The sequence below is a fragment of the Hylobates moloch genome, unplaced genomic scaffold (assembly GCF_009828535.3).
Source record: "Hylobates moloch isolate HMO894 unplaced genomic scaffold, HMol_V3 SCAFFOLD_18, whole genome shotgun sequence".
In the NCBI taxonomy this organism is placed as follows: Eukaryota; Metazoa; Chordata; class Mammalia; order Primates; family Hylobatidae; genus Hylobates; species Hylobates moloch.
Genome location: NW_026652293.1, coordinates 8,403,772 through 8,427,544, shown reverse-complemented (window position 1 = coordinate 8,427,544; position 23,773 = coordinate 8,403,772). Strand labels below are relative to the sequence as shown.

The 23,773-nt window shown below is 44.6% G+C and overlaps 2 protein-coding genes across 10 annotated transcripts in view; one reads left to right on the top strand and one right to left on the bottom strand.

The window, feature by feature from the left end:
* The window catches only part of RHEX (regulator of hemoglobinization and erythroid cell expansion), a 919,952-nt gene that overhangs the window by 232,714 nt on the left and 663,465 nt on the right, over nucleotides 1-23,773 (top strand). The gene's annotated exons all lie outside the window — the stretch shown is intronic.
* Nucleotides 16,061-23,773, bottom strand: part of LEMD1 (LEM domain containing 1) — a 33,549-nt gene continuing 25,836 nt past the window's right edge. For 4 of the 9 annotated variants that reach the window (XM_032136830.2, XM_058430429.1, XM_058430428.1 and 1 more), the window contains 2 exons: nucleotides 18,983-19,059; nucleotides 16,061-16,542 (listed from right to left, as the gene is read on the bottom strand). In XM_032136830.2, coding sequence (XP_031992721.1) covers nucleotides 16,344-16,542; nucleotides 18,983-19,059 — 276 coding nt within the window. In that variant the 3' untranslated portion in view covers nucleotides 16,061-16,343. The remainder of the gene's footprint in view (nucleotides 16,543-18,982; nucleotides 19,060-23,773) is intronic. The other 5 variants (XM_058430431.1, XM_058430433.1, XM_058430430.1 and 2 more) reach the window with 2 other exon arrangements.

Here is a 23,773-nt window from a genome sequence, read left to right as displayed (position 1 = left end):
ATTTGCCAATGAGGAAGAATCCTAAAGTCATACTCTCACCTCTTGTCTGAGCAAAACTCATTTGAAAATGTGTAACCTTCTCTAAAGTGGTCTTCATCGAGGCACACTGATGCCTGTGTCCCTCTCCCAGAGATGCTAATGTAATTGGTCAGGGCTGCAGCCTGGGCATCAGAGAGCATTAAAAGGTCCCCAGAAGATTCTGATGGGCAGCCAGGTTGAGAACCATTCACTTAGGGGAATCTGTGCAGTAATGATTCCAAGCCTTTAGTCCAAACCTGCATCGTGAAGGACTCCGAGGAGGTGCCCTGATTCCACTTAGCTTTGGCCAGATCAGATTCACCAGTGAGATGCTGGGCCTTTAAGATAAAGAAGGAAAACGTTCCCTTACCAGGCTAGGCCTAAGGCATCCTAGCCGACTCTCCTGTCGTCTCCTGTCGTAGGCTCCTGTTAGATAAGAAACCCAAACCCCGGGCTCCAAGCCAGGAATCCCAGGGTCAGGCGATTGTTTAACCAGTTTAATTGTTGTGTGAACAAAATGTACCACTGCAGCAGTTTCTGGAATTTGATCTCAGAGGGACCGGCTCTCCTCTCACCTCTGCCTGGTGGCCTGAACAGTAAAGACAGCTGATTAAGCATCCTAGTGCTCTTTCCTCTGGCTCCTGTCTGGTCCTCCAAGAGCAAGGGATGGCTAAGCTCCAAAACAGCCTGGGAGAATCGGTGCCATTTCAGGAAATAGACAAGAAAGACATCAGAGGAGAATGACGGGAGTGTGATTAGGAGCTGCAGGAGACAAACACCCATGTGGCTTTTCCTCTGGGGTTCTCTATTGTTTGCAAAAACCACAATATTAAGACACTCTGCCCATTGTGGGGATCATGGAAAAGAAAAGAATTTTAATATTCTGAGTTTTAGTCTTCATGTTAACATAAATCAAAATCCTCCCTTTTTCCTTTCAGTATCCACGTATTTTTGTTGTTGTTGTTTTTGTTGTTTTTTTTTTGTTGTTGTCTGTCACACAGGCTAGAGTGCAGTGGTACGATCTCAGCTCACTGCAACCTCTGCCTCCAAGATTCAAGTTCTTCTCGTGTCTCAGACTCCTAAGTAGCTGGGACTACAGGCACAAGCCACCATGCCCAGCTAATTTTTTGTATTTTTAGTAGAGATGGGGTTTTACCATGTTGGCCAGGCTGGTCTTGAACTCCTGACCTCAGGTGATCCACCAGCCTCAGCCTCCCAAAGTGCTGGGATTACAGGCGTGAGCCACCAGACCTGGCCCCACGTATGTATTAATACCTATTTTTAATCTCAAAATAACTGACCCAGAAGCCTCAACCATCCAGAACTAAAATTTATGAACTTTGACTCATGCAGCAAACATTTAGGCCCTCATTTTGAGTCTCTCACATTTCTTTCTGTATTTTTTGGGGGGGGCGAGGGGCAGGGTCTTGCTCTGTCGCCTTGGCTGGAGTTCAGTGGCATGTGAATAGCTGGGTCTACTGGCATAAGCCACCATGCCCGGCTAATTCTTTTATTTTATTTGTTGGTGGAGATAGGGTCTCACCTCGCCATGTTGCCCAGGCTGGTCTAAAACTCCTGGGCTCATGCAATCCTCTGGCATCTGCCTCCCAAAGTGCTGGGATTACGGACGTGAGCCACAGCACCCGGCCTATTTCATTTTAATTCTTATTAAAATTATATTTTTAAATGTATCCCAAATATCCTTTATTGATCTCTATTATCTGCTGCCCTGGGCTGGGCATTAAAGAGATTGATAGATAATTAAGACATCATCCTCATGCCCTAAGAGTTCACAATCTAGTTGAAAGCGACACATCTGCAATTTACCACGTGACAAGTCAGGCTAGGCCAAGAGACAGTAACGACAATAAAAACCCAATCGATTCTCCTAAGTCTGGTTAGAGGATTTCTCCAACCAATAGCAGATTAGAGTCAGAAAATTCACATGCAGGGAAAAACTGTTTGAGATGGCTGACAGCCTGGAAGCAGGGGAAGAAACAAACAAAACCAACAACTCAGAAACACAACAGCCTGGCACCGGCTAGTGTAGAGGCAAGTGTCTTACAGGCCTCTGTAGTCCCCTGAAGACATCCCTATTTTAATATGGTTGTAAAATAACATCTGTAATAATTACAGCAAGAGTTATTGCTAGGTGCTGTACTAAGTGCTTCAGGATACACTATATCCTTTAGTCCTCACAACCACCCTATGAGATTGATGTCGCTCCTCCACTCCAGATGAAAGACCTGTAGCTCAGCAAGGGCCCTCAGTTGATAGGTGTGGGGTCAGAATTCGAACCCAGGTCTGTCTCCCTTTCCACTCCATCCCTGAAATGATGCTCAAGGTTATAACTTCAAAAACACATAAGAGTTGGCAAGGACTGGGCAAGGTGATTCATGCCTGTAGTTCCAATACTTGGAGTCCAAGGAGGGAGGATCACTTGAAGCCAGGGGTTTATGACCAGCCTGGGCAACACAGGGAGAACCCAGCTCTACAAAAAATTTAAAAATTAACTGGATGTGTTGGTGCATGTCTGTAGTCCTAGCTCCTCCAGGAAGCTGAGGTGGGTGGATTGCTTGGGTCTGGGAGGTCGAGGCTGCAGTGAGCCATGATCGTGCCACTGCACTCCAGCCTGGGTGACGGAGCGAGAACTTGTCTCAAGAAAAAAAAAAAAAAGAGTTGATAGGAATATCATCCAATTCAATGTCCTCAAAGAAAGGTATACATTTCAGGAAGATTTCCACCAAATATTGCCCCATAACACTGTCATGTGTAGGGTTTTGTAGAGCAGAGCCTCAGACAGGGATCCGGCATATGATTTATTGCAGTAGTCTCTCCAGAAAGACCTACAAGGGTCTTAAAGCACATTAAGGGGAAGGAGCCAAACAGACCTGTGGTCCCAGGTAAAGTCTAGCCCTGGCCTGATTCACAGTGGATGGGTAGGGTCTTCTGGAGCATAAATAATACTGCAGAATTATCCTCTCTCCACCTTAATGCTTATTTATTTATTTATTTATTTATTGGAGATGGAGTCTCGCTCTGTTGTCCAGCCTGGAGTGCAATGGTGTGATCTTTGCTCACTGCAACCTCCGCCTCCCAGGCTCAAGCGATTTTCCTGCCTCAAGCTGGGATTATAGGCATCTGCCACCATGCCCGGCTAATTCTTGTATTTTTGGTAGAGACAGGGTTTCACCATGTTGGCCAGGCTGGTCTTGAACTCCTGACTTTAGATAATCCACCTGCCTTGGCCTCCCAAAGTGCTGAGATTACAGACATGAGCCACGGCACCTGGCCAATGCTCCCCCTTTTAAAAATCAGGGTCTCACTCTGTCACCCAGGCTGGAGGGCAGTGGCACAATCTTGGCTTACTGCAGCCTCAACTTCCTGGGCTCAAGCAATCCTCCCATCTCAGCCTCTCGAGGAGCTGGGACTACAGGTGTGCACCATGACACCTGGCTGATTTTGTTTATTTTTTGTAGAGATGAGGTCTCCCTAGGTTTCCCAGGCTAGTCTCGAACTCCTGGCCTCAAGTGATCCTCCTGCCTTGGCCTCTGAAACTGCTGAGATTATAGGCATAAGCTACTGTGCCCAGGCCACATCAGTCCATCCTTTGGCTGTGGGCTGCCAAAGGGTATAAGGGAGTGGGTGGGTATAAGGGAGTAGAAGAGGCAGCACCCATCATCTGAGGACAACTCTCAGGAGGAGAGGGGCACCCATGAGCCGTTAGCAGCCAACCCCCATGCCGCAGAGGTGGGTGTGCTGAGCCAGGGAAGGGGATCTGGGTAGAGCACCAAAACTGCATCCATCCAAACACTCAGGACAGGTTATAATCATCTGTTTATGGCTCTGCTTCCCCCACTATTTGGTGAGCTTCTTGAGGGAGGGGAGAGTGTCTTACTTGTTGTTATAGCTCAGCACCTAGCACAGTGAGCAGCACATAGTAGGCTGTCTATACTTGCCAGCAGAATGATAAAAAGGAGAAAAATTGTCATGGCTCTCAAACAGGCAAACTGTAGTTGTCTGGGGAAAAGTGCTGATCGAAAGAGGCATTGCTGGGCATAGGGCCACACTGAACCACATGGGTGGTTGGGCAGAAAGACTCATGGAATACAGAGCCTACAGCCTTCCCATAGCCAGCAGAGCAGAATTTCCTGAGAATGCAGATCTGTTTATCTAAGCAGTACTTCTGCCTCCCCACTTAGGGAGAGCACAGCACATCCAAAAGAACCTTTTGATGGCTTCTTACAAGCAAGAGACATCTGCGCTGTCACTGAGAATTAATTGTAGAAAGTCTAGCCTAAGGAAATGCTCAAGTTTCTCCTTTTTGCTACCAGATTTGGTATAAGCAGGCATCGAACTGGCAGATGATTAGTGATATGTTCCCCACACTTCTCCAAATGGCCTACTTTTGCAAGCAACATCCCACCTTTAAATGAAGCTGCTAGCAAATGCGGAATGCTGCCTATGTTATTTTGCCAAGTTGCAGTATCAGGCTTATAAGTGAAATACAGCACAGGCGACCTCTAGAATCTGCATGGCTGCTACTACTCCCATAAAGTATAAAACCCTTGTACTCTAGAAGCTTACATATTGGGATGTATTTTCTACACTTGTCAAATATCAAGAAAGACACATGATATCATCTGACTTCTTTTTTTTTTTTTTTTTTTTTTTAGACAGGGCCTTGCTCTGTCGCCCAGGCTGGAGTGTAGTGGCACAATCTCGGCTCACTGCAACCTCTACCTCCCGGGTTCAAGCAATTCCTCTGTCTCAGCCTCCCAAGTAGCCGGGATTACAGGCATGTGCCACCACACCTGGCTAATTTTTGTGGTTTTTTTTGGTAGAGATGGGGTTTCAACATGTTGGCTAGGCTGGTCTCAAACTCCTGACCTCAAGTGATCCGTCTACTTCTGCCTTCCAAAGTGCTGAGATTACAGGCCTGCACCTGGCCTCATCTGACTTCTGAATATGGTAGTGAGTGTGGACGTCAGATGTACTAAGGAAGCTGGTTTTACACCAGAAATTAAGAGAGCAAAGGCATAGAGTGTGATGGGAGAGGAGGTGAGAACTATTTCACTAGGTCTCCATTGAGAAAACTAAGAAAATAATGATAAGAATTAGTAGAATTCTTGACGTAAAAGTGAGTTTGGGGCTAGAAAATGCACATGTGTACCCCAGATCTCTGATAGGCTCTGCTACAATGATGGCAGTGTTGATGCCATTGCACCTGCCTATAGGTGGGTGTACCCTGCCTATGCTGGTATATTCTGGCTGGGCTCCCATAGGCACACAATGTAGAAAGTCAATGGACTTATCCAGATAGTTTGTCTTGGCCAAAACCTGTTATTAAGGGAGAAGTGTGGGGGTGGGAATGCTGGCAAACGAAGAAGAAACGAAAAGTAGATGATACAGACTGGTTACCTACAGAGAGGGAGAAAACAGAATCTCACCTGCAGATGTATTTTGTTTGCCCACAGTTTGTTGCTTTTTAAAATTTTGAATTAGTTGCCAATTTAAACAATTAAGACATTTCACATAAATATCCAGAATATTCCCTTCCTCTTGAAAAGTCTAATCACATTCCTGCATGGCATGGCTTGGCTGGGCTGGGAGCTACTACCTCCTCTGTACGCTAGAGAAGCCCGTGGGCTCACTCATACAAATGGCCTGACCCCCATGGGTGCTTGAATTTGAGACTCCTGATACTTTGAGTGAATGTTGTGGATAGTTGCTTAGTTTATTTTATAACATATATTGTGAAAGGCCAGGCACAGTGGCTCACGCCTATATCCCAGCACTTTGGGAGGCTGAGGCAGGTGGATCACCTGAGGTCGAGAGTTCGAGACCAGCCTGGCCAACATGGAGAAAACCCATCTCTACTAAAAATACAAAATTAGCCGGGCGTGGTGGTACATGCCTGTAATCCCAGCTACTCAGGACTAGCTGAGACAAGAGAATCACTTGAACCCGGTAGGCAGAGGTTGCGATGAGCCAAGATCACGCCATTGCACTCCAGCCTGGGCAATAAGAGCGAAACTCCGTCTCAAAAAAATAGTGGTAAAATATACATAACAAAATTTACCATTGTAACCATTTTTAAGGGTACAGTTCAGTGGCAGTAAGCACATCCATGCTGCTGTGCAGCCATCACCACCATCCATCTTAGAACTTTTTTCATTCTCCAAAATGGATATTCTGCACCCATTAAACAATAACTCCCCATTCCCCACAGTCTCCAGCCCCGGCAACACCATTCTGCTTTCTAACTCTGTGAATCCAACTACTCTAGGTAACTCATGTAAATGGAATCATATAGTATTTGTCCTTTTCTGACTGGCTTATTTCACTTAACATAATGTCTTTAAGCTTCCCCATTGCATAGTTTCTGGCTCAGATCATTCTGGTGCTCATTTTACAGATAAGGAAGCCGAGGCCCCAAAGGAGCCTGCCAGGGCAGAGGTAGAATTGGATCCTGGATCTTCTGCTCAGGACACTCTCCCCAACGTTGCCCCGTTGAGGTAAACTGAGGAATGGAGAGACCGATATGGCAGAACAGGAGGATATTTATTTTAGGGTATGCACCGGCTCAGTGGATTCACATCCAAAAAGCTGAGCATTGAACAAAGACAGAGCGGGGCTTTTACAAGCAGGCTTACAAAAGCAAAACAAAGGCAGTTAACCATATAGTGCATAACTGTGGCCCTGCATAGCTGGTGGCCTTGTAGCTGAGTCAAAAGAAAAACAAGAACTAGCTAAATACAGACATTTGTAAAACATAGTTATGCTTAAGAAGCCAGGGAAAGGAGTAACAGTAAAGGAATTTGTCTTCCTCTCTTTTTTTTCCTTTCGACCTTGCTCTGGAGGGAGGAGTGGGTGTCTGGAGCCCATTCCTTTGGCCTGGGCTTTTCGGACAGCGTTATCTTATAACTGTCCTTGAAGTGAGCTGCTAAGCAGAAGAAAACTTGCTTCTTTTCTTTTTAACCCTTGCCTTGCTTGTTACTTTTCTTGGAGTGAATGAATGCATATTTATTTTTAAATTTCTGCCTCAGCCCTTCTTAGACCAGATCTCACCTTTCTTTGCTAGTAACGCGAGTGAGAGCAACGTGTTCTTCACAGCAGCAAAGTCATCCCTGTTCATACACGTTGTAGGGTTGCCCTTCTCTCTGTTTGCCAATTTGAAGGGTTGCCCAACATTAATCTGGGAAGGGAAAAAGAGCTGCCTCCTAATCAAAACAGTAATGAACATTAATAATCCATTCTCCTTCAAGGGACAAATTTAAAAAAAACCCAGTAGCAATAAACTAAAAAAAAAAAAAAAAAAAAAAAGACAAACTCATCCTTTCCCCTCCACATATGTTTAGCTAACCCTTGAACCCAAGGAGGATTTTACCAATGGCTCTCCAGGAATTAGAGTTGTCACACCAGTCTCCTGTTGCCAGGAAATTAGGAGAGCTGTCCTCATCCACATCTGCAGTACCTAGAATAGCCCCCTCTGGCTCTCCACAGATTGATTCATTAGGCAGGGTTGTGTTTAGGTGACGCCCACACACAAGAACATTCATAGGAGCCATCATTTCTCAGTGAATGCGGTCCTGTAAATGCTGGCGATCTTGTAGCAGTGCTGATTGGCGAGTTGCTACAACACCTCCGCATATTTTTTTCCTGCTCCTCACTCACCTGCTTTGCCAAAATGAACAAGAAGAAAGCATGATTGGGCTGTGCACCGAGGTGGCAAGGAAGCCCTGGATGACCCTCTTAACAGGTTCATTTTTTCTTGAGCAAGCTTGTTAAAAGTTAGCATTGCTTAACACAGGCTAATTGGCTTCCCTTTCATTTTCTTCCATCCAAGTTTCTATCAGGAATCTTCCTCAGAATAAAATGCCAAGTTGGTTAGGCACTTTCTTATTTTAGTCTTGAGATTACGTTCTTGCTTCAGGAAAGAGTCAAGTTTAATTTTACTTCCAAATCAGCCCCTTCTCGTTACTCTAATCAACAAGACTTTTCTTGGCTGGGAGGTAGGGGTAGGGGAGGAAGGGAAGGGAGGAAAAAAAGCAAGAAAAACAACCTCCTAAACATCAACAATCATTTTTCTTGCATGTAAGATTATCAACTACTATAGATATAAACATTGTGGTCTAGCACTTCTTTATTTATGACTGTGGCAATGAAAATAACTTGGTACTTAACCAATTATTTTTAAGAGGTGGTAGCACAGTATTTCTTTGAATGTCGAAGAACAGAAATAGAGCCTTTAAGAATTTCTTCCATCTGCCACCCTGAATATTGACTGGGTAGAGATTTAAACAGCATGCATGCGATAGAATTGGCCTCATTGCCCCATCTGTAGAACACAAGCCTGTGAAATCCAGTGTGTCTGTGTGACATGCAATTCGCTCAATCCTGTTTCTCCATCCAGGGCTCCACTTCATTGTTTGGCCATGGGATGGAGAACACCTTTGCTGGGTGGTGGGATTGACCCTGCTGTAAATAGCGACATTTATCGGAATGAGCACTTTGGATGCCCTGGGAATGACAGTGTGTTAGAAGGCTAAACAACTGCATAATGAGGTTGATTGGGAATGCCTTTCAACAGCAGTTTGCTCATTTTAGGGACTTCTCATCACAGGGATAAACAGGAGGCAAAATCCGGGGTATTGGTTTTGTGGTTTCAAATGTCTATTTGAGTTGGAAACTGCTCAAAATGGAAATGGGCCCCTTCGGGAGGTAGCACAGACATCACTTCGAGAGGAGATCCAGAGATGATTAAGACACAGTCCTCGACACAAGGAACTCCAAGATTTGTAGGGGAGGCAGATGAGGCATTGAAATTGAAAAAATAAAACACCTCGCTGTCCAGGAGTTTGCTTTTGACAAGAAGAAATCAATCTCTAGACTGATTCTCTTCCTATTGCTGAGACTAGTGCCCTGCCTTGGAATTTGATTTGGCCCAAGCTCAAGAAAATCTCAAGATCATGGGTCCTTGTATAGCTGAAGGTGGGATGGGAGGGGGTCAATGACTCTGCCGTCGGAGAAGGCACTGAGGTAAGGCCAGTTTTTTACGTATCAGGTCCCCAGCTGTGCTCTAGAAACTGCAGAAACAGAACGAAGCATAAGATTTGAAAACAAACAAATACACGCCGCACGTTGGAAGCAGGAGAAATCTTGGCATAGTATGCTGTTGTGGAGTGAGGGAGATTTTTCTCTTTCTTTATATAGATTCAGGCAGGATTGTGTCTGAGACCAGAACTACATCTGAATCATTGTGAGCCGCTGGGAGGGAGGTATGACTGTGCCCTGTATGGGGGTCTCAGGGTGGAGAATCACTCTGAAGGTTTAAAGGTGGGGCCCTTGCAAAAGGATGAATCCTGAAGCAGAAAGCAAAGCTAGCTGCTTCAATGCACTTTTAATGGGGTTAGCACTTTTTATTTTCCTAGGATTCTGGGAATGATTCCTTTAGCATTCAGTGTTAAGGTTCTTCCCTCCCCACATTTCAATTTCATATACATTTTCCCTTCCATCTAAAATGTCAGAAAAGCCTGTTACATGTAACACGGCCTGTGTCACTGTATTGTGGAGAATGTAGGAACAGGGCAGCAATGGGAGAATTGGCCTGGCCTGCATCAGCTCTCTGCAGAGGTCAGCTTGATGGCAGTGATCCTGGGATGTCAGTCAGCCCCCACTCCCTGGACCTATTTTCCCCAAATTACCAGGGAAAGGTGAGCCTTAAAAAGAAGATCATGGCCTGGGTGCGGTGGCTCATGCTTGTAATCCCAGCACTTTGGGAGGCTGAGGCGGGTGGATCACGAGGTCAGGAGATCAAGACCATCCTGGCTAACACTGTGAAACCCCATCTCTACTAAAAAATACAAAAAATTCACCAGGCATCATGGCAGGCGCCTGTAGTCCCAGCTACTCGGGCGGCTGAGGCAGGAGAATGGCGTGAACCCGGGAGGCGGAGGTTGCAGTGAGCCAAGATTGCGCCACTGCACTCCAGCCTGGGTGACAGAAAAATCCTTGACTTCAAAAAAAAAAAAAAAAAAAAAAAGAAGATCATGGACTGGGCGCGGTAGCTCACACCTGTAATCCCAGCACTTTGGGAGGCCAAGGTGGGTGGATCACCTGAGGTCAGGGGTTCAAGACCAGCCAGGGCAACATGGTGAAACCGTATCTCTACTAAAAATACAAAAATCAGCTGGGTGCGGCGATGAGTTCCTGTAATCCCAGCTACTTGGGATGCTAAGGCAGGAGAATCACTTGAACCTGGGAGGCGGAGGTTGCAGTGAGCTGAGATCGTGCCACTGCACTCCAGCCTGGGTGACAGAGTGAGACTGTGTTTCAAAAAAAAAAGGATCATAAAACACTTGGGTCACATCACAAATACTCAAAAAACAGGGCAAGTGCATTCTTAGAGTTTTCTAAGCAGAGAGGTTTTAACTGTTCCTCTTCACCCCCGATTCCCCTGTCCTATCTATTTGCACTGGTCAATTGCAGCCACAGTTCTGTTCTCCCTGGGAGCTCCACAAAGCTATCTCAGCCACTGGCCAGCAGCTCATTATTCCTTCTCTGCTGCTTTTGCTCCAGTAGCATTGCCCATTCACTGCCCGTATCAAAGGCACCCACGTTGGGCTGCCCACATCTGTTGCTGCCAATACACTGCAAACTGACCTGCCTCTCCCCTGTCCCAAGTCCCTCAGGGGATTCAGCACACAGCTCCTTGGTTTGACCCCTCCTTAGAAGCCCACCTATCCAGCTCTCAGGCAGGAGGCTGTGGCAACTGACACAGAAGACAATCAGGGAGGCAGACACTGTTAGTCCTTAGAAGAGTTCGTTTTCCTATGCGTTGGCTTCCATTAAAGTTCAAACTTTAACATGGACCATATTTTCCTTTCTATGGTCCCAAGACCCTCTGTGATCTGAATCCCACCTTCTTTTCCAGCCTCATCTCTCCCCACCCGCTTCACTCTCTTATGGCTCCCTAAACCTGCCATGCAGTCTCTCACACACTAGTCTTTGTAAATACTGCTCCCTCGCCTGGCAGACTTTTCCTTTAGCCTCGCCCACTTTTCCCTTATTTGGACTGAGTCCTACTCATCCTTCTGGCTTCAGCTGTGGTACCACTTTTTCTAGGAAGCTACCCCTGTCTACTCCCAATATAGGAGAAGGTTGCTCTTTTGTGCTTCCAGGGTACCCTATGCCACCATCAAAAGGATGTCACTTAACACCGTAATATCTGTTGACTTTTCCATCTCTCCTGTCAGACTGTGTGTTCCTTAAGAGCAGGAACTATATCTTATACTGATTTAAAAAAATTTTTTTTTAGAGACAGGGTCTTGCTCTGTCACCCACAGGGAGTGCAGTGGCACAATAATAACTCACTGCAGCCTCCTCGAAATCCTGGGCCCAAGTGATCCTCTGGGCTCAGCCTCCTGAGTAGCTAATTTTTCTTTTTTTCTTTTTTTTTTTTTTTCGTAGAGACAGAGTCTTGCTCTGTTGCTAAGGCTGGTCTTCAACTCCCAGCCTCAAGTGATCCTCCCACCTCTGCCTACCAAAGCGCTAGGATTACAGATGTGAGTCACTACGCCTGGCTGGTTTTATTTGTCATTTTATTGCAATGGAACAAGAGGTGCTAATCGATTGTTGAATGGATGGTGACACATTGCCTGGGACCACACTTGTATGCCTTGAGTCCCTTCTTTTAAGACAAGTTTTTCTCCAAGAGGGAACACGTCCCCATTGCGTTTAGGTTCCTGATAGACTTAACTTATTGGTCCTCTGGCCTGAGTTTTAGAGACTGCTCCTATATATGGATCTATTAGACACAGGAAAAAAAAAAGTGTTTTTTTGTTTATTTGTTTGTTTTTGGGTATTTTTTGTTGTTGTTTTGTTTTTTTGAGACAGGGTCTCACTTTGTCACCCAGGCTGGAGTGTAGTATCGAAACCATGGCTCACTGTATCCTCGACCTCCAGGGTTCAACGATCCTCCCACCTCAGTCACCCAAGTAGCTGAGGCTACAGGCATGCACCACCACACATGGATAATTTTTGTATTTTTTGTAGAGACACGGTTTTGCCGTGTTGCTTAGGCTGGTCTCAAACTCCTCAGCTCAAGCGATCTGCCCACCTTAGCCTCCCAAAGTGTTGGGATTATAGGTGTTAGCCACCATGCCCAGCCAACCAAAGTGTTTTTTCCTACTCCCACCCACCACAACACTTCTGACACCAGATGTGTGGATTTTTTCCCCACACACTAAGCAATTCTGACACGAAATTCTCCATCAGACACCAACTGGATGCCCTATAATTTAATTCAATTCCAACACCGTCTGCCTAGGCACAGCATCAGATCCCACAGGTTCGGGGCTCAGTCTCAGAAGACTGCCCCCCACTTCCAATGCCAGTTACGAACCCTATATTGTGACCTGTGCTTCTGAACAACCGGCTATAAATCAAGGTTCCTAGGACCCTCTCCTTGGGTTAGATTAATTTGCTAGGGTGGTTCACAAAACTAAGGGAAACACTTCCCTTACATGTATTGGTTTAATAATAAAGGGTGCAGATGAGCAGCCAGATGGAAGAGACACACAGGGCGAAGCATGTGGGAAGGGGCACAGAGCTCTGCACTGTCTCTAGCACTCCACCCTCCAGGCATCTCCACAGGTTCAGCTACCCAGAACCTGCTTCCGAACCCAGTCATTTTGGGTTTTTATGGAGGCTTCGTTATGGAGGCATGATTGATTCAATCATTGGCCATTGATGATTGACTTAACCTTCAGTTCATCTCCCTTTCCTGGAGGTTGGGGGAATGGGACTGAAAGTTCTAACCCTAGAATCCTGCCTTGATCTTTCTGGTGACCTGTCCCCATCCTGAAGCTATCTAGTGGCCCCCAGCCACCAGTCATCTCAAAGAGCATAAAAAAGACATTCTTACTACTCAGGAGATTCCAACGGTTTTAGGAACTGTGTGCCAGGTACCAGGGGCAGAGACAAAATATAAATTTTTTATTATATCACTATATCACAGCATCTGATAGGGATGGGCCACCACAATGCTTCCCAAACTTTAATTTGGGTAGGAATCACCTGGGATCCTGTTGAAATGCAGATTCTGGCTCAGTAGTTGGGATGGAGCCTGAGATGCTGATACTGCTGGTTGGGAACTCACACCTTGAATGGTCAGACACAAAAGTAATTGTCTTGTGCAGTCTCTTTAAACTGATTCCAGAATTCTAACATAAAAGAACTGGGAAAAGTTGAAAATAATGGAGGAAACTTTCTAGGAGTTTTATTTTTTATAATGTTTGGTTTTATTAAGAACAGAAGTTTCGGTGGAGCACGATGACTCACACCTGTAAACCCAGCACTTTGGGAGGATCACATGAGCCCAGGAGTTCGGAACCAGCCTGGACAACATGGTGAAACCCCATCTCTATAAAAAATACAAAAAAATTAGCCAGGTGTGGTGGCGCGGGCCTGTAGTCCCAGCTACTCGGGAGGCCGAGGTGAGAGGTTCGCTTGAGCCCGGGAGGTGGAGGTTGTGGTGATCCACCACACTCCAGCCTGGGTAATAGAGTGAGACCCTGTCTCAAAACAAACAACACAACACAACAGAAGTTTTCTTTTTTAAGTGCATGTGGCCACCACTGTAGGTTGGCTCTGCTTACTCCTATGACCAAAATCCTCTTCTCCCTCGTCTGTCTAACACAGAGGCTGCCAAGGCTCCAATGCCCACTTTCTCAGCCTCCCTTGCTGCTCAGGATGAAGTATGTAGAGCTGGAGAAGAGACATGGTTAGTCCTTATGTCCTGCCTTAAATGATGATGTGATGGCCATTATCTAGATCCTTCATGGAACTTCAGCAGTTCCAAGGTGTCAGGCCAGTATCTGGGATTCTCTTAGCCTTTTGCTTTTTCCCCTGGGAGTCGGACAGCTGCTGCAGCTCAGTCAGACCAAACCTCTCTGAATACCACCAAGAATCAGGTCAGTTTCACATCTCCTTGATCATAATTTTTTCTGCAGTTGGTTTGTTTGAATCAGAATTATATCACATTTTTGGTCATTTTAAACAATATTGAACATCTTAAACTCTAGACTTTTTTTTTTTTTTTTGAGACAGAGTTTCACTCTTGTTGCCCAGGCTGTAGTGCAATGGCATGATCTTGGCTCACCGCAACCTCAGCCTCTCGGGTTCAAGTGATTCTCCTGCCTCAGCCTCCCGAGTAGCTGGTATTACAAGCATGTGCCACCACGCCCGGCTAATTTTGTATTTTTAGTAGAGACACGATTTGTCCATGTTGGTCAGGCTGGTCTTGAACTTCCGACCTCAGGTGATCCGCCCACCTAGGCCTCCCAAAATGCTGGAATTACAGGGTTGAGCCACGGCGCCTGGCCCTATACTTCTTTTTATGAGATAAAAATAAATCTGTGTTTAAGCCAGCCTTACTAGAGTTTTATGATCCTTGCGTTCAAACTGTAATACAGTATGCAGTTTTTCAAAAATTTCTTCTTCTTCTTTTTTTGTTTTACAGGCAGGGTCTTGCTATGTTGTCCAGGCTGGTCTCAAACCCCTGGCCTCAAGCGATCCTCCCACCTCAGCTTCCCAAAGTGCTGGGATTGCAAGCATGAGCCACCACATCCAGACAGAATGCAATTTTTAAAAATTAATATTTATATTCTCTCATTAGCAAACTGATACACACTGCTTACAGAAATCTTTAAAAATATTTAAAAAGTAGAAATAGGGTGAAAAATTAGAGCCCCAGTCACTGAAGTACTCTTAACATTTTGACATATTTTCCTTCCAGTGTTGTGCAGTTGTGATAATATGGGGCAACAAATTTGTGTCCTTTTTTGTTTACCATTAAAATGAGCACCTTAAGGATTTCTTTTTGGAATGATGAAAATATTCTAAAATTTATTGCAGGAATGATTGCATAACTCCATGAATATACTAAAAATCATTGAACTGTAACTCTCAGTAGGTGAATTATATGGCATATAAATTATTTATCTCTCTCTATATATATATATATATTTTAAGAGACAGGGCCCAGGCTGGAGTGAAGTAGTGTAATCACAACTCACTGCAGCCTTGAACTCCTAGACTCAAGCAATTCCCCTATCTCAGCCTTCCACAATAAAGCTATTTTTAAAAAAATTTTTAAATAAGCATTTTCAGGCAGGGCGTGGTGGCTCACGCCTGTAATCCCAGCACTTTGGGAGGCCGAGGCGGGTGGATCATGAGCCTGGGCTGTTGCCCAGGCTGGAGTGCATCTCTGCTTACTGCAACTTCCTCTGCTTACTGCAACGATCTCTGCTTACTGCAACCTCCGCCTCCTGGGTTCAAGTGATTCTGCTGCCTCAGCCTCCCGAGTAGCTGGGACTACAGGCGTGCACCACCACACCCGGCTAACTTTTTGTATTTTTAGTAGAGACAGGGTTTCACCATGTTGGCCAGGCCTCAAGTGATCCACCCACTTCGGCCTCCCAAAGTGCTGGGATTACAGGCGTGAGCCACCATGCCCAGCCTTTGATGCTTTTTTGTACCTAGAATTAGCTCCTCCCATATTGTGCCAAAGTGTAACATTGCTTAAGCGTTTATTGAGTGCTTGCTACAAGTCAGGTGTGGACTACACTAAGTACATTACTCACGTTATTTCCTCAAATTCTTCATCACCCTAAGAGGCCTATTCTATCCCTATTTTTGAAAGCTGACATTGAAACTCCAGGAGGACAACTAACTCACCCAAGGTCACAGGGCCGATAAAGAGGAGCCGGGTGCCTACACAGCTCTGCTTGGTCCCTGAGGCCATGGTTATTCCATTCCTTTTTCAGATGGTAATTTTTTAGAACCTTGTAAGTTTCGAAGGCAGAAATGCTATCCTGTTCTAAACTGTTTTCATGGTGTTGGACATTTCTTTATGTTTATAAACTAGACACATTCTTCTGCTGTAAATTAGCTGTTTCCCAGGGTTGGCTATACAATTGGAAGAGTGAATAAAATGCGACCTATGGCTTGTCACCATCGTTAGAAAGAAAAACACCAGTTTCCTTGTTTGACACCTGCTCAAATATGGAAGCACCTTTAATGAGAGCTGACATGACTTGGGGGATTTCCTAACCATCATGCTGTTAACACAGGTGCCTGGTTCTCCCATTGGTTCCTTCCACCTGGATGAGCCCAGATACCGATCTATGAGAGCAGCACAGTGCAAGGGAAGGCTCCCTGCAAGGGAGGGCTGCAGGCTAGGCTGGCCCTTCAGGGTAGTGTTTTGGTTCTTTCCTGAAGCAGGAGGCCTCACTTGGAGCATTGCTTTGCTCCTAAATTACTTAACCAAACGGCGACTTATTTTCCACGGTCAGGTAGACAAACACCACAATGATGAAAATACCAAGCACAGCAAGCTTCAAGCCCACTGGGAAACCTTCTTCTCTCCAGCTCTCAATAGTCTGGTCTTCCACGCAGTAGTCTCTCTCTTTGGTGATAGTCACATATGTGATTCTGGTGCTTGGTGCTCTTGCAGCCCACCTGTGAAAACATCAGTGGCTCTTAGGATTGTGCACAGCTCTGGTGCACCTGAGCACACCCTTAAAGTGTGTGGGTCTTGAAGCCCAAGGGTGCAGTCATGGTGGGGCTTTAGAGGTAGCCTCTCCTCACTAAAAACCTATGCTAATTTCTTTTTTTTCTTTCTTTTTTTTTTTTTTTTTTTTTTGAGACAGGGTCTTGTTCTGTTGTCCAGGCTGGAGTGCAGTGGTACAATCATAGCTCACTGCAGCCTCAACCTCCTGGGCTCAAGACATCCTCCCACATCTGCCCCTCGAGTAGCTCGGACCACAGGTACATGCCACCACACCCAGCTAATTAAAAAAAAAAAATTGTGTAGGCCAGGTGCGGTGGTTCACACCTATAATTCCAGCACTTTGGGAGGCCAAGGCAGGCAGACTGCTCGAGTCCAGGAGTTCGAAACCCTGTCTCTACAAAAATATAACAATTAGCTGGGCATGGAGGCTGAGATGGGAGAATCAGTTGAGCCCAGGAGTTCGAGGCTGCAGTGAGCTATGATTGTGCCACTGTACTCCAGCCTGGGTGACAGAATGAGACCCTGTCTCCAAAAAAATTAAAAAATAAATTTTTTTACAGAGACAAGGTCTCACCATGTTGCCCAGACTGGTCTCAAAACTCCTGGGCTCAAGGGATCCTCCCACCTCAGCCTCCCAAAGTGCTGGGATCATAGGCATGAGCCACTGCGCCCAGTCTCTAATTCAACAAGTGATATTAACAGCGTATTGGGGGATGTGAGGTCTCTCAAATCCCACAAAGCATTTCTTCATTGTTTCCGCCCATTTGTGTATCACTTCTCAATGCCAGCATAAAGCCTGAATTGGCACAGGCCTTGCAGATCCCCAAGTCCTCGCTGGGAAATTGTATAAGTGGATGGGAAGCCTCCGTATTCAGGCCCTCTCCCTCCTCCCTTTTCAGGTACAAACACCACCTTTCAGGGTGGAGAGGAAAAGCGCCTTTGCAATCTGCTTATTTTGCACTTAAAAAGGCAAGAGTACTTTCCGAAATTTTTTTGCGAGAGCCTTATGTTACCACTAGGCTAATTCTGCAAAACCTGCTGAAGTTTATTCAGAAGTTAGGAAACTCTCCAGAAAGCTTTACTTTCTGACTAATACAATTGCCTGTCTTGAGCTTTTATTTGAACTACCTACTCTTTTTATTCGTTTTTAAAAATGGATACACAATAGATTTACATATTTGGGGGTATATGTAATTTTATATTACATACATATTTTTTTGAGACAGGGTCTCACTGTGTTGCCCAGGCTGGAATGCAGTGGCATGATCATAGCTCACTGCATTGCAGCCTTGAACTCCTGGGCTCAACTAATCCTTCTGCATCAGCCTCCCAGGTAACTGGGACTGTAGGCACATACCACCATGCCTGGCTAATTTTTAAATTTTTCTGTAGAGACAGGATCTCACTATTTTGCTTAAGCTGATCTCAAACTCCTGGCCTCAAGTGGTCCTCCTACTTCAGCCTCCTGAAATGCTGGGATTACAGGCATGAGCCACTGTGACCAGCCAACATGTGCTACTCTGATACTTTCATATAATGTGTAAAGATCAAATCAGGGTAATTGGGATATCCACCACCTTAAATATTTATCTTCTCTTTATGCTAGGAATGTTTAAATTATTCTCTTCTAGCTATTTTGAAGTGTTCAATAGGTTATTGTTAACTAAAGCCACTCTACTGACCTATTGAACCCTAGGTCTTATTTATCCTATTTAACTGTATATTTATATCTTTTTTTTTTTTTTTTTTTTGAGGCAGAGTCTTGCTCTGTCGCCCAGGCTGGAGTGCAGTGGCATGATCTCAGCTCACAGCAAGCTCCACCTCCCTGGTTCAAGCAATTCCCCAGCCTCAGCTTTCCGAGTAGCTGGGATTACAGGTGCATGCCACCACGTCTGGCTAATTTTTTTGTGTTTTTAGTAGAGATGGGGTCTCACCATGTTGGCCAGACTGGTCTTGAACTCCTGACCTCAGGCAATCCACCTGCTTCGGCCTCCCAAAGTGCTGGGATTACAGGCAAGAGCCACCACACCTGGCCTTATATCCTTTAAAATTTTTTTTTTTTTTTTGCCTCTTGCCCATCTTCCAAGACACAAATAGAAAGAAATGTTTCCAAATGGCTACACATCAGGAGACTTGGGCTGTGATCTCAGTCCATTGTGACTTTTGCCCTGTCCTCCCAATTCTCCTGGGCCTATTTCCTTATCTCTAAATATGAGCAATAAACTAGAAACTTTGGCTTTGAAATTGTTGGATATTACAAATCTTTCTCTTTTCTCAACAGATTCTTTTCAGGCTAAACCCTTCACAGAAATATGAATAATTAGTTTTTTCCAGAGCTACAGAATACAGTAATATCAATTTCCACATATGCTAAAAAAACATCATTACCTTCTTCCCTTGGAAGGCTTATAATCCAAGCAATAGATATCTACAGCTTTGGGTTTAGTGGTGGAAGCCTCAGGCCACTGATAAACAGAAAGAAAACATCAAGAGGAATTTGTTTCCAATGTCTTGTACAAATAACCTTGGTTTTTATTCTAGAAAAAGTCACATAATGTGCCAAAAGTTTTTGGCACATTAGGTAGTTTGGTACTTTATAATACAAACTTGTTTGTCTTTATTCAAGAATTAGCAAAAACATCCAAGTTCCATGGAGTAATATTTTACTTCAGTGACTCGCATGAGAACGATACACAAACAAGGGACTAGGGCCACGTGATGAGAACAGCACTCTGTTCTTAAATATCAACTCTATTTTGCTTCTTTATTTGTACTTTATTGCTTGGAGCTCTTTTTTATGAGCCTGCATCATTTTCTACAAAGAATAAAGTAATTTTAACAAAACAAGTGGACTATGAACAGGGACTAGAAAATAATTTAGGAAAATGAAATGTTGCTTTGTAAGAGAAGTAGGAGCAATTGTAGGGGACTCCCAGGAATGTGAAGATGGGATGTCAGATGATGTTGCTAATTCTATTGATCAAGCACTAAGCCCCATTTACCCATTAACTCACTGAGGCCTTCCAGTGAGCACCACCTGCGAGGGAGCACCCCACCCCTATCTAGTAAGCACTATTCTGTTTTGGAAATGAGTCTGAGACAGAGAAAGTTTAAGTAACTTGCTAGAGGCTACACAGTATTATCAGTGGAGAGCTATGTGCTTGGACTACTACACTAGACTTCTCTCTACCCTTCAGTTTCTAAAAATAATTTGCCCCTGTAGGAAATCTTGATTACTCTCATCCACTCAGATCACTCTTCTATGCCATATTTCTTTGCCCTAATATACACATTTTGTACTGTAGTGTTTTGTTTGTTTGTTTTTGGAGACAGAGTCACCCAGGCTGGAGTGCAGCGGCACAATCTTGGCTCACTGTAACCTCTGCCTCCTGGGTTCAAGCAGTTCTCCTGCCTCAGCCTTCTAAGTAGCTGAGATTACAGGCACGCTTCACCATGTCTGGCTAATTTTTGTATAATATTTTTAGCAGAGACGGGGTTTTGTCATGTTGGCTAGGCTGGTCTCGAACACCTGGCCTCAAGCAATCCACCTGCCTCAGCCTCCCAAAGTGCTGGGATTACAGGTGTGAGCCACTGTACCCAGCCCTTATGTTTTATTTATGCATTTAACAAATATTTGTTGCGTGCTGCTGAGTGCCAGGCCTGACACGGGCTGTGAAGATTTCAGAAGGGCCTGTCCAAAACAGCTCACTACCAAGCACGGTTATTTTGTAAGTGTTCTGCACTGGCTTCCTTCTTCCCTAATCAGACCATCTGCTGGATCTCATGGAGCTGTCTCCTATTTCTCTGTAATCAAGCCACAGTATCTAACATTTGGGGCCACTGGTAACTTGCCGTCTACTCCCATGCTGGAAGCCCAGGACCCTTGAACATAAGAGGCGCCTTCTGACACCTGTGGTGCTATCAGAGCCTGCAGGCTGCAGACAGTGAGTCGGGAAATGGAGAATTCCCAGGAGTGGTAGAAGGAGCTGGGACTCGCGTTAGACAGGGAAAGGACTGACCGAGACCAGGACAGAACAAGAAGCACAAGGAAAGTCAAGAGGAGAGTAATGACCGCAATCCCTAGGTAGACTGGACTGGAGTGTCTGGAGGGTCCGACAGGAGAGGGGCATTTGTGTTCATCACGGAGCTACCAGGAGAAAGGAGAGCCTGGATCTTAGCAAGGATGTGGCCAGGACACAACAATAGAGTGGACCCCTCCAGTGAGTGTGAACCATGACCTACAGCAGGCCCAAGGGTCCCAGCCCAGGGTGGGCTGGGGAGGGCATGGCTTGCTGTAGCATCACGCACTGCTAGTCACCCTCTATCCAGTACAGGTCACCAATGATGGAACAGCTACAGCCTCCTCCCCTTCCCTTGTACTCCCTGTGCCCTCTTCTTTTTTTTTTGAGATGGAGTCTCGCTCTGTCGCCCAGACTGGAGTGCAGTGGCGCGATCTTGGCTCACTGCAAGCTCCGCCTCCCGGGTTCATGCCATTCTCCTGCCTCAGCCTCTCGAGTAGCTGGGACTACAGGCACCTGCCACGATGCCTGGCAAATTTTTTGTATTTTTTAGTAGAGATGGGGTTTCACTGTGTTAGCCAGGATGGTCTCGATCTCCTGAACTTGCGATCCGCCCACCTCAGCCTCCCGAAGTGCTGGGATTACAGTCCTGAGCCACCGTGCCCGGCCCCTGTGCCCCCTTTCTTAAACATGTTTTCAACAGTGGTTTAGCGATACCCAAGCAAGGCCTTTGCATATGTGAGAAGTTGTGCACCATGCAAGAGCGCGACATGCAAACAGCACCTTTCCCCGTGTAGACACTGTAGATTTACATACCCTTAGCACATACCCTTCCAGGAACAGGGCAGCAAAGGCTCTTGAGGAAGAGATACTTTGAAATTTCCCACAAAGGTGCTATGTGGGTTAGTGTTGGCAGGCTCACCAAGAGATATTTCAAGCTATTTCCAAGGGTATTGGAAAAATCATTTATAAGCAAATTCTTTTTTTACTTATGGAAAATTTTAAGCATATACAAAAATAGACAACAGTATCATGAAACTCTACATATCCATCACATGCAACTTCTTTTTAATTCTCTTAAATTTAAAAATAGATACGTGAAATAAAGCATTTGGGGTAGAAGTTCATTGCAAAATCAAATGATAGAATTTCATAGCTCCTAGGCAATCAAATACTCCCCTTGTGCCATAAGGAGATTTAGGCCTTTTATTTCCTTTTATTTTACAATTTGTTTTCTTTGCTATCATTCATATGTAGAGTTCTCCTGCAGTACGTAGAAGGTGGACATTGTCATTTTCACAAATGGGGTAATTATGGCCTATCTATCTGACTGTGCAGCTATCAATAATAATTACTATTATAAAGACCGTATAACAGGGAAAAGGGTTATCGATTAGTGCTAATACACAGGGTATAAATTGTACATAAACAGTGATGTCTACTGCGTAAAGACATAGTAGATATGCATGTAAACAAAAACCAGAGGTAAATTGAAAAAATAAAATCAGTTTTTGCATCAAGTGGTATGTTTGTCGTTGATTTATATTTCATCTTTTAAAAAATTCCATTAATGCTGTTATAATATGATTTCCACTATAAACAACATTTACAGTGGAGCTAAAAAATATTGGTGTTTATTAAAGCAGTGGCTCAGTGAGGGTAAACGGCACCCAGGAGACACATAATATCTTTGCTCTCTTCTCCTTAGGCCCAGAGCTAGAATCTGCAAAGATGGCCGTTTTAGCAAAGCATTCAGAGCCCAGAGCTGGGGCATATGTGGACCCCTCTGCTTTTCTACCCTCTTCGCTATACCCTCGGCATTCAAGTCCGAAAATTCCACCACACTCCCAAGGCCTGAAGCATATTGCTGGCCACAGCTGTGGTTAGTTATAAAAGTAGTAAGTCAGAGATATACCAATACAACAAACTGTGACTGTCTCACTACAACACTAGCTAACACGTATATGGCATTCCCTGTGCACTAGGCACCATTCAAAGCATTTTACATCAGTAAACTAATTTCATTCTCAAAACCACCCTATGTGAAAGGTGCTTTTATTATTCCCATTTTACAGATGAGAACCCTGAGGCATAGAGCATTTAAGTAGCTTGCCCATGCTCACACAGCTGGTGAGGCGGTGGAGCCCCACAGTCCCTGCCCATAATCACCACATGGGACTGCAGCATGATAGTGGAGGGAATTAGAAATACCATGTTCTGAACATCTATTATCTTAGGCATTTAACATGCTTCAATTCACTTAAATTTCTCTCCTTCCTTCCTTCTTTCCTTCCTCCCTCCCTTCTTTCTTTCTCTTTCTTTTCCTTTCTTTCTTTCTTTTTCTTTCTTTCTTTCTTTCTTCTTTCTTTCTTCTTTCTTTCTTCTTTCTTTCTTTCTTTCTCTCTCTCTCTTTCTTCTTTCTTTCTTTTCTTTTTTCTTTTCTTTTCTTTTTCTTTTTCTTTTTTTTGACGGACTCTTACTCTGTCACCAGGATGGAGTGCAGTGGCGTGATCTCGGCTCATTGCAATCGCCGCCTCCCAGGTTCAAGTGATTCTCCTGCCTCAACCTCCTGAATAGCTGGGATTACAGGCGCGAGCCACGACACCCAGATAATTCTTTTGTATTTTTAGTAGGGATGGGGTTTCACCAGGATGGCCTTGATCTCCTGACCTTGTGATCCACCTGCCTCGGCCTCCCAAAGTACAGGGATTACAAGCGTGAGCCACCATGCCCGGCCAATTCACTTAATCTTTCTAACAACTCTAGGAGGTAATTATTACAGTCACCATTTTACAGAGGAGGAAGGAGAGGCTTAGGGATCTGAATTATTTGCCCTAGATAACACAATTCATAAAAGGCATAACTATAATTTAAACCCAGATATTCTGGCTCCAATGCTTTAAAAAATATATTTCTATTATTATAGAAGAACTCATCATTGAAAATATCTCAAAACATGTTTTAAAAAACTTTTCATTAATTAAGAAATTATCAAAATCATTAATTTCCAATGGAAGTAACATTTTTAGCCAGTAGTTCCATTCTTAATTATCTTGGATGAATTGACATTTTCATAAGGGTGTTTTTTTCCAGGTGGACTATTTTGTGCTAATTCTGGCCTACTTAGGTATATCATAGTCAATCTGAAATAATATTGCGT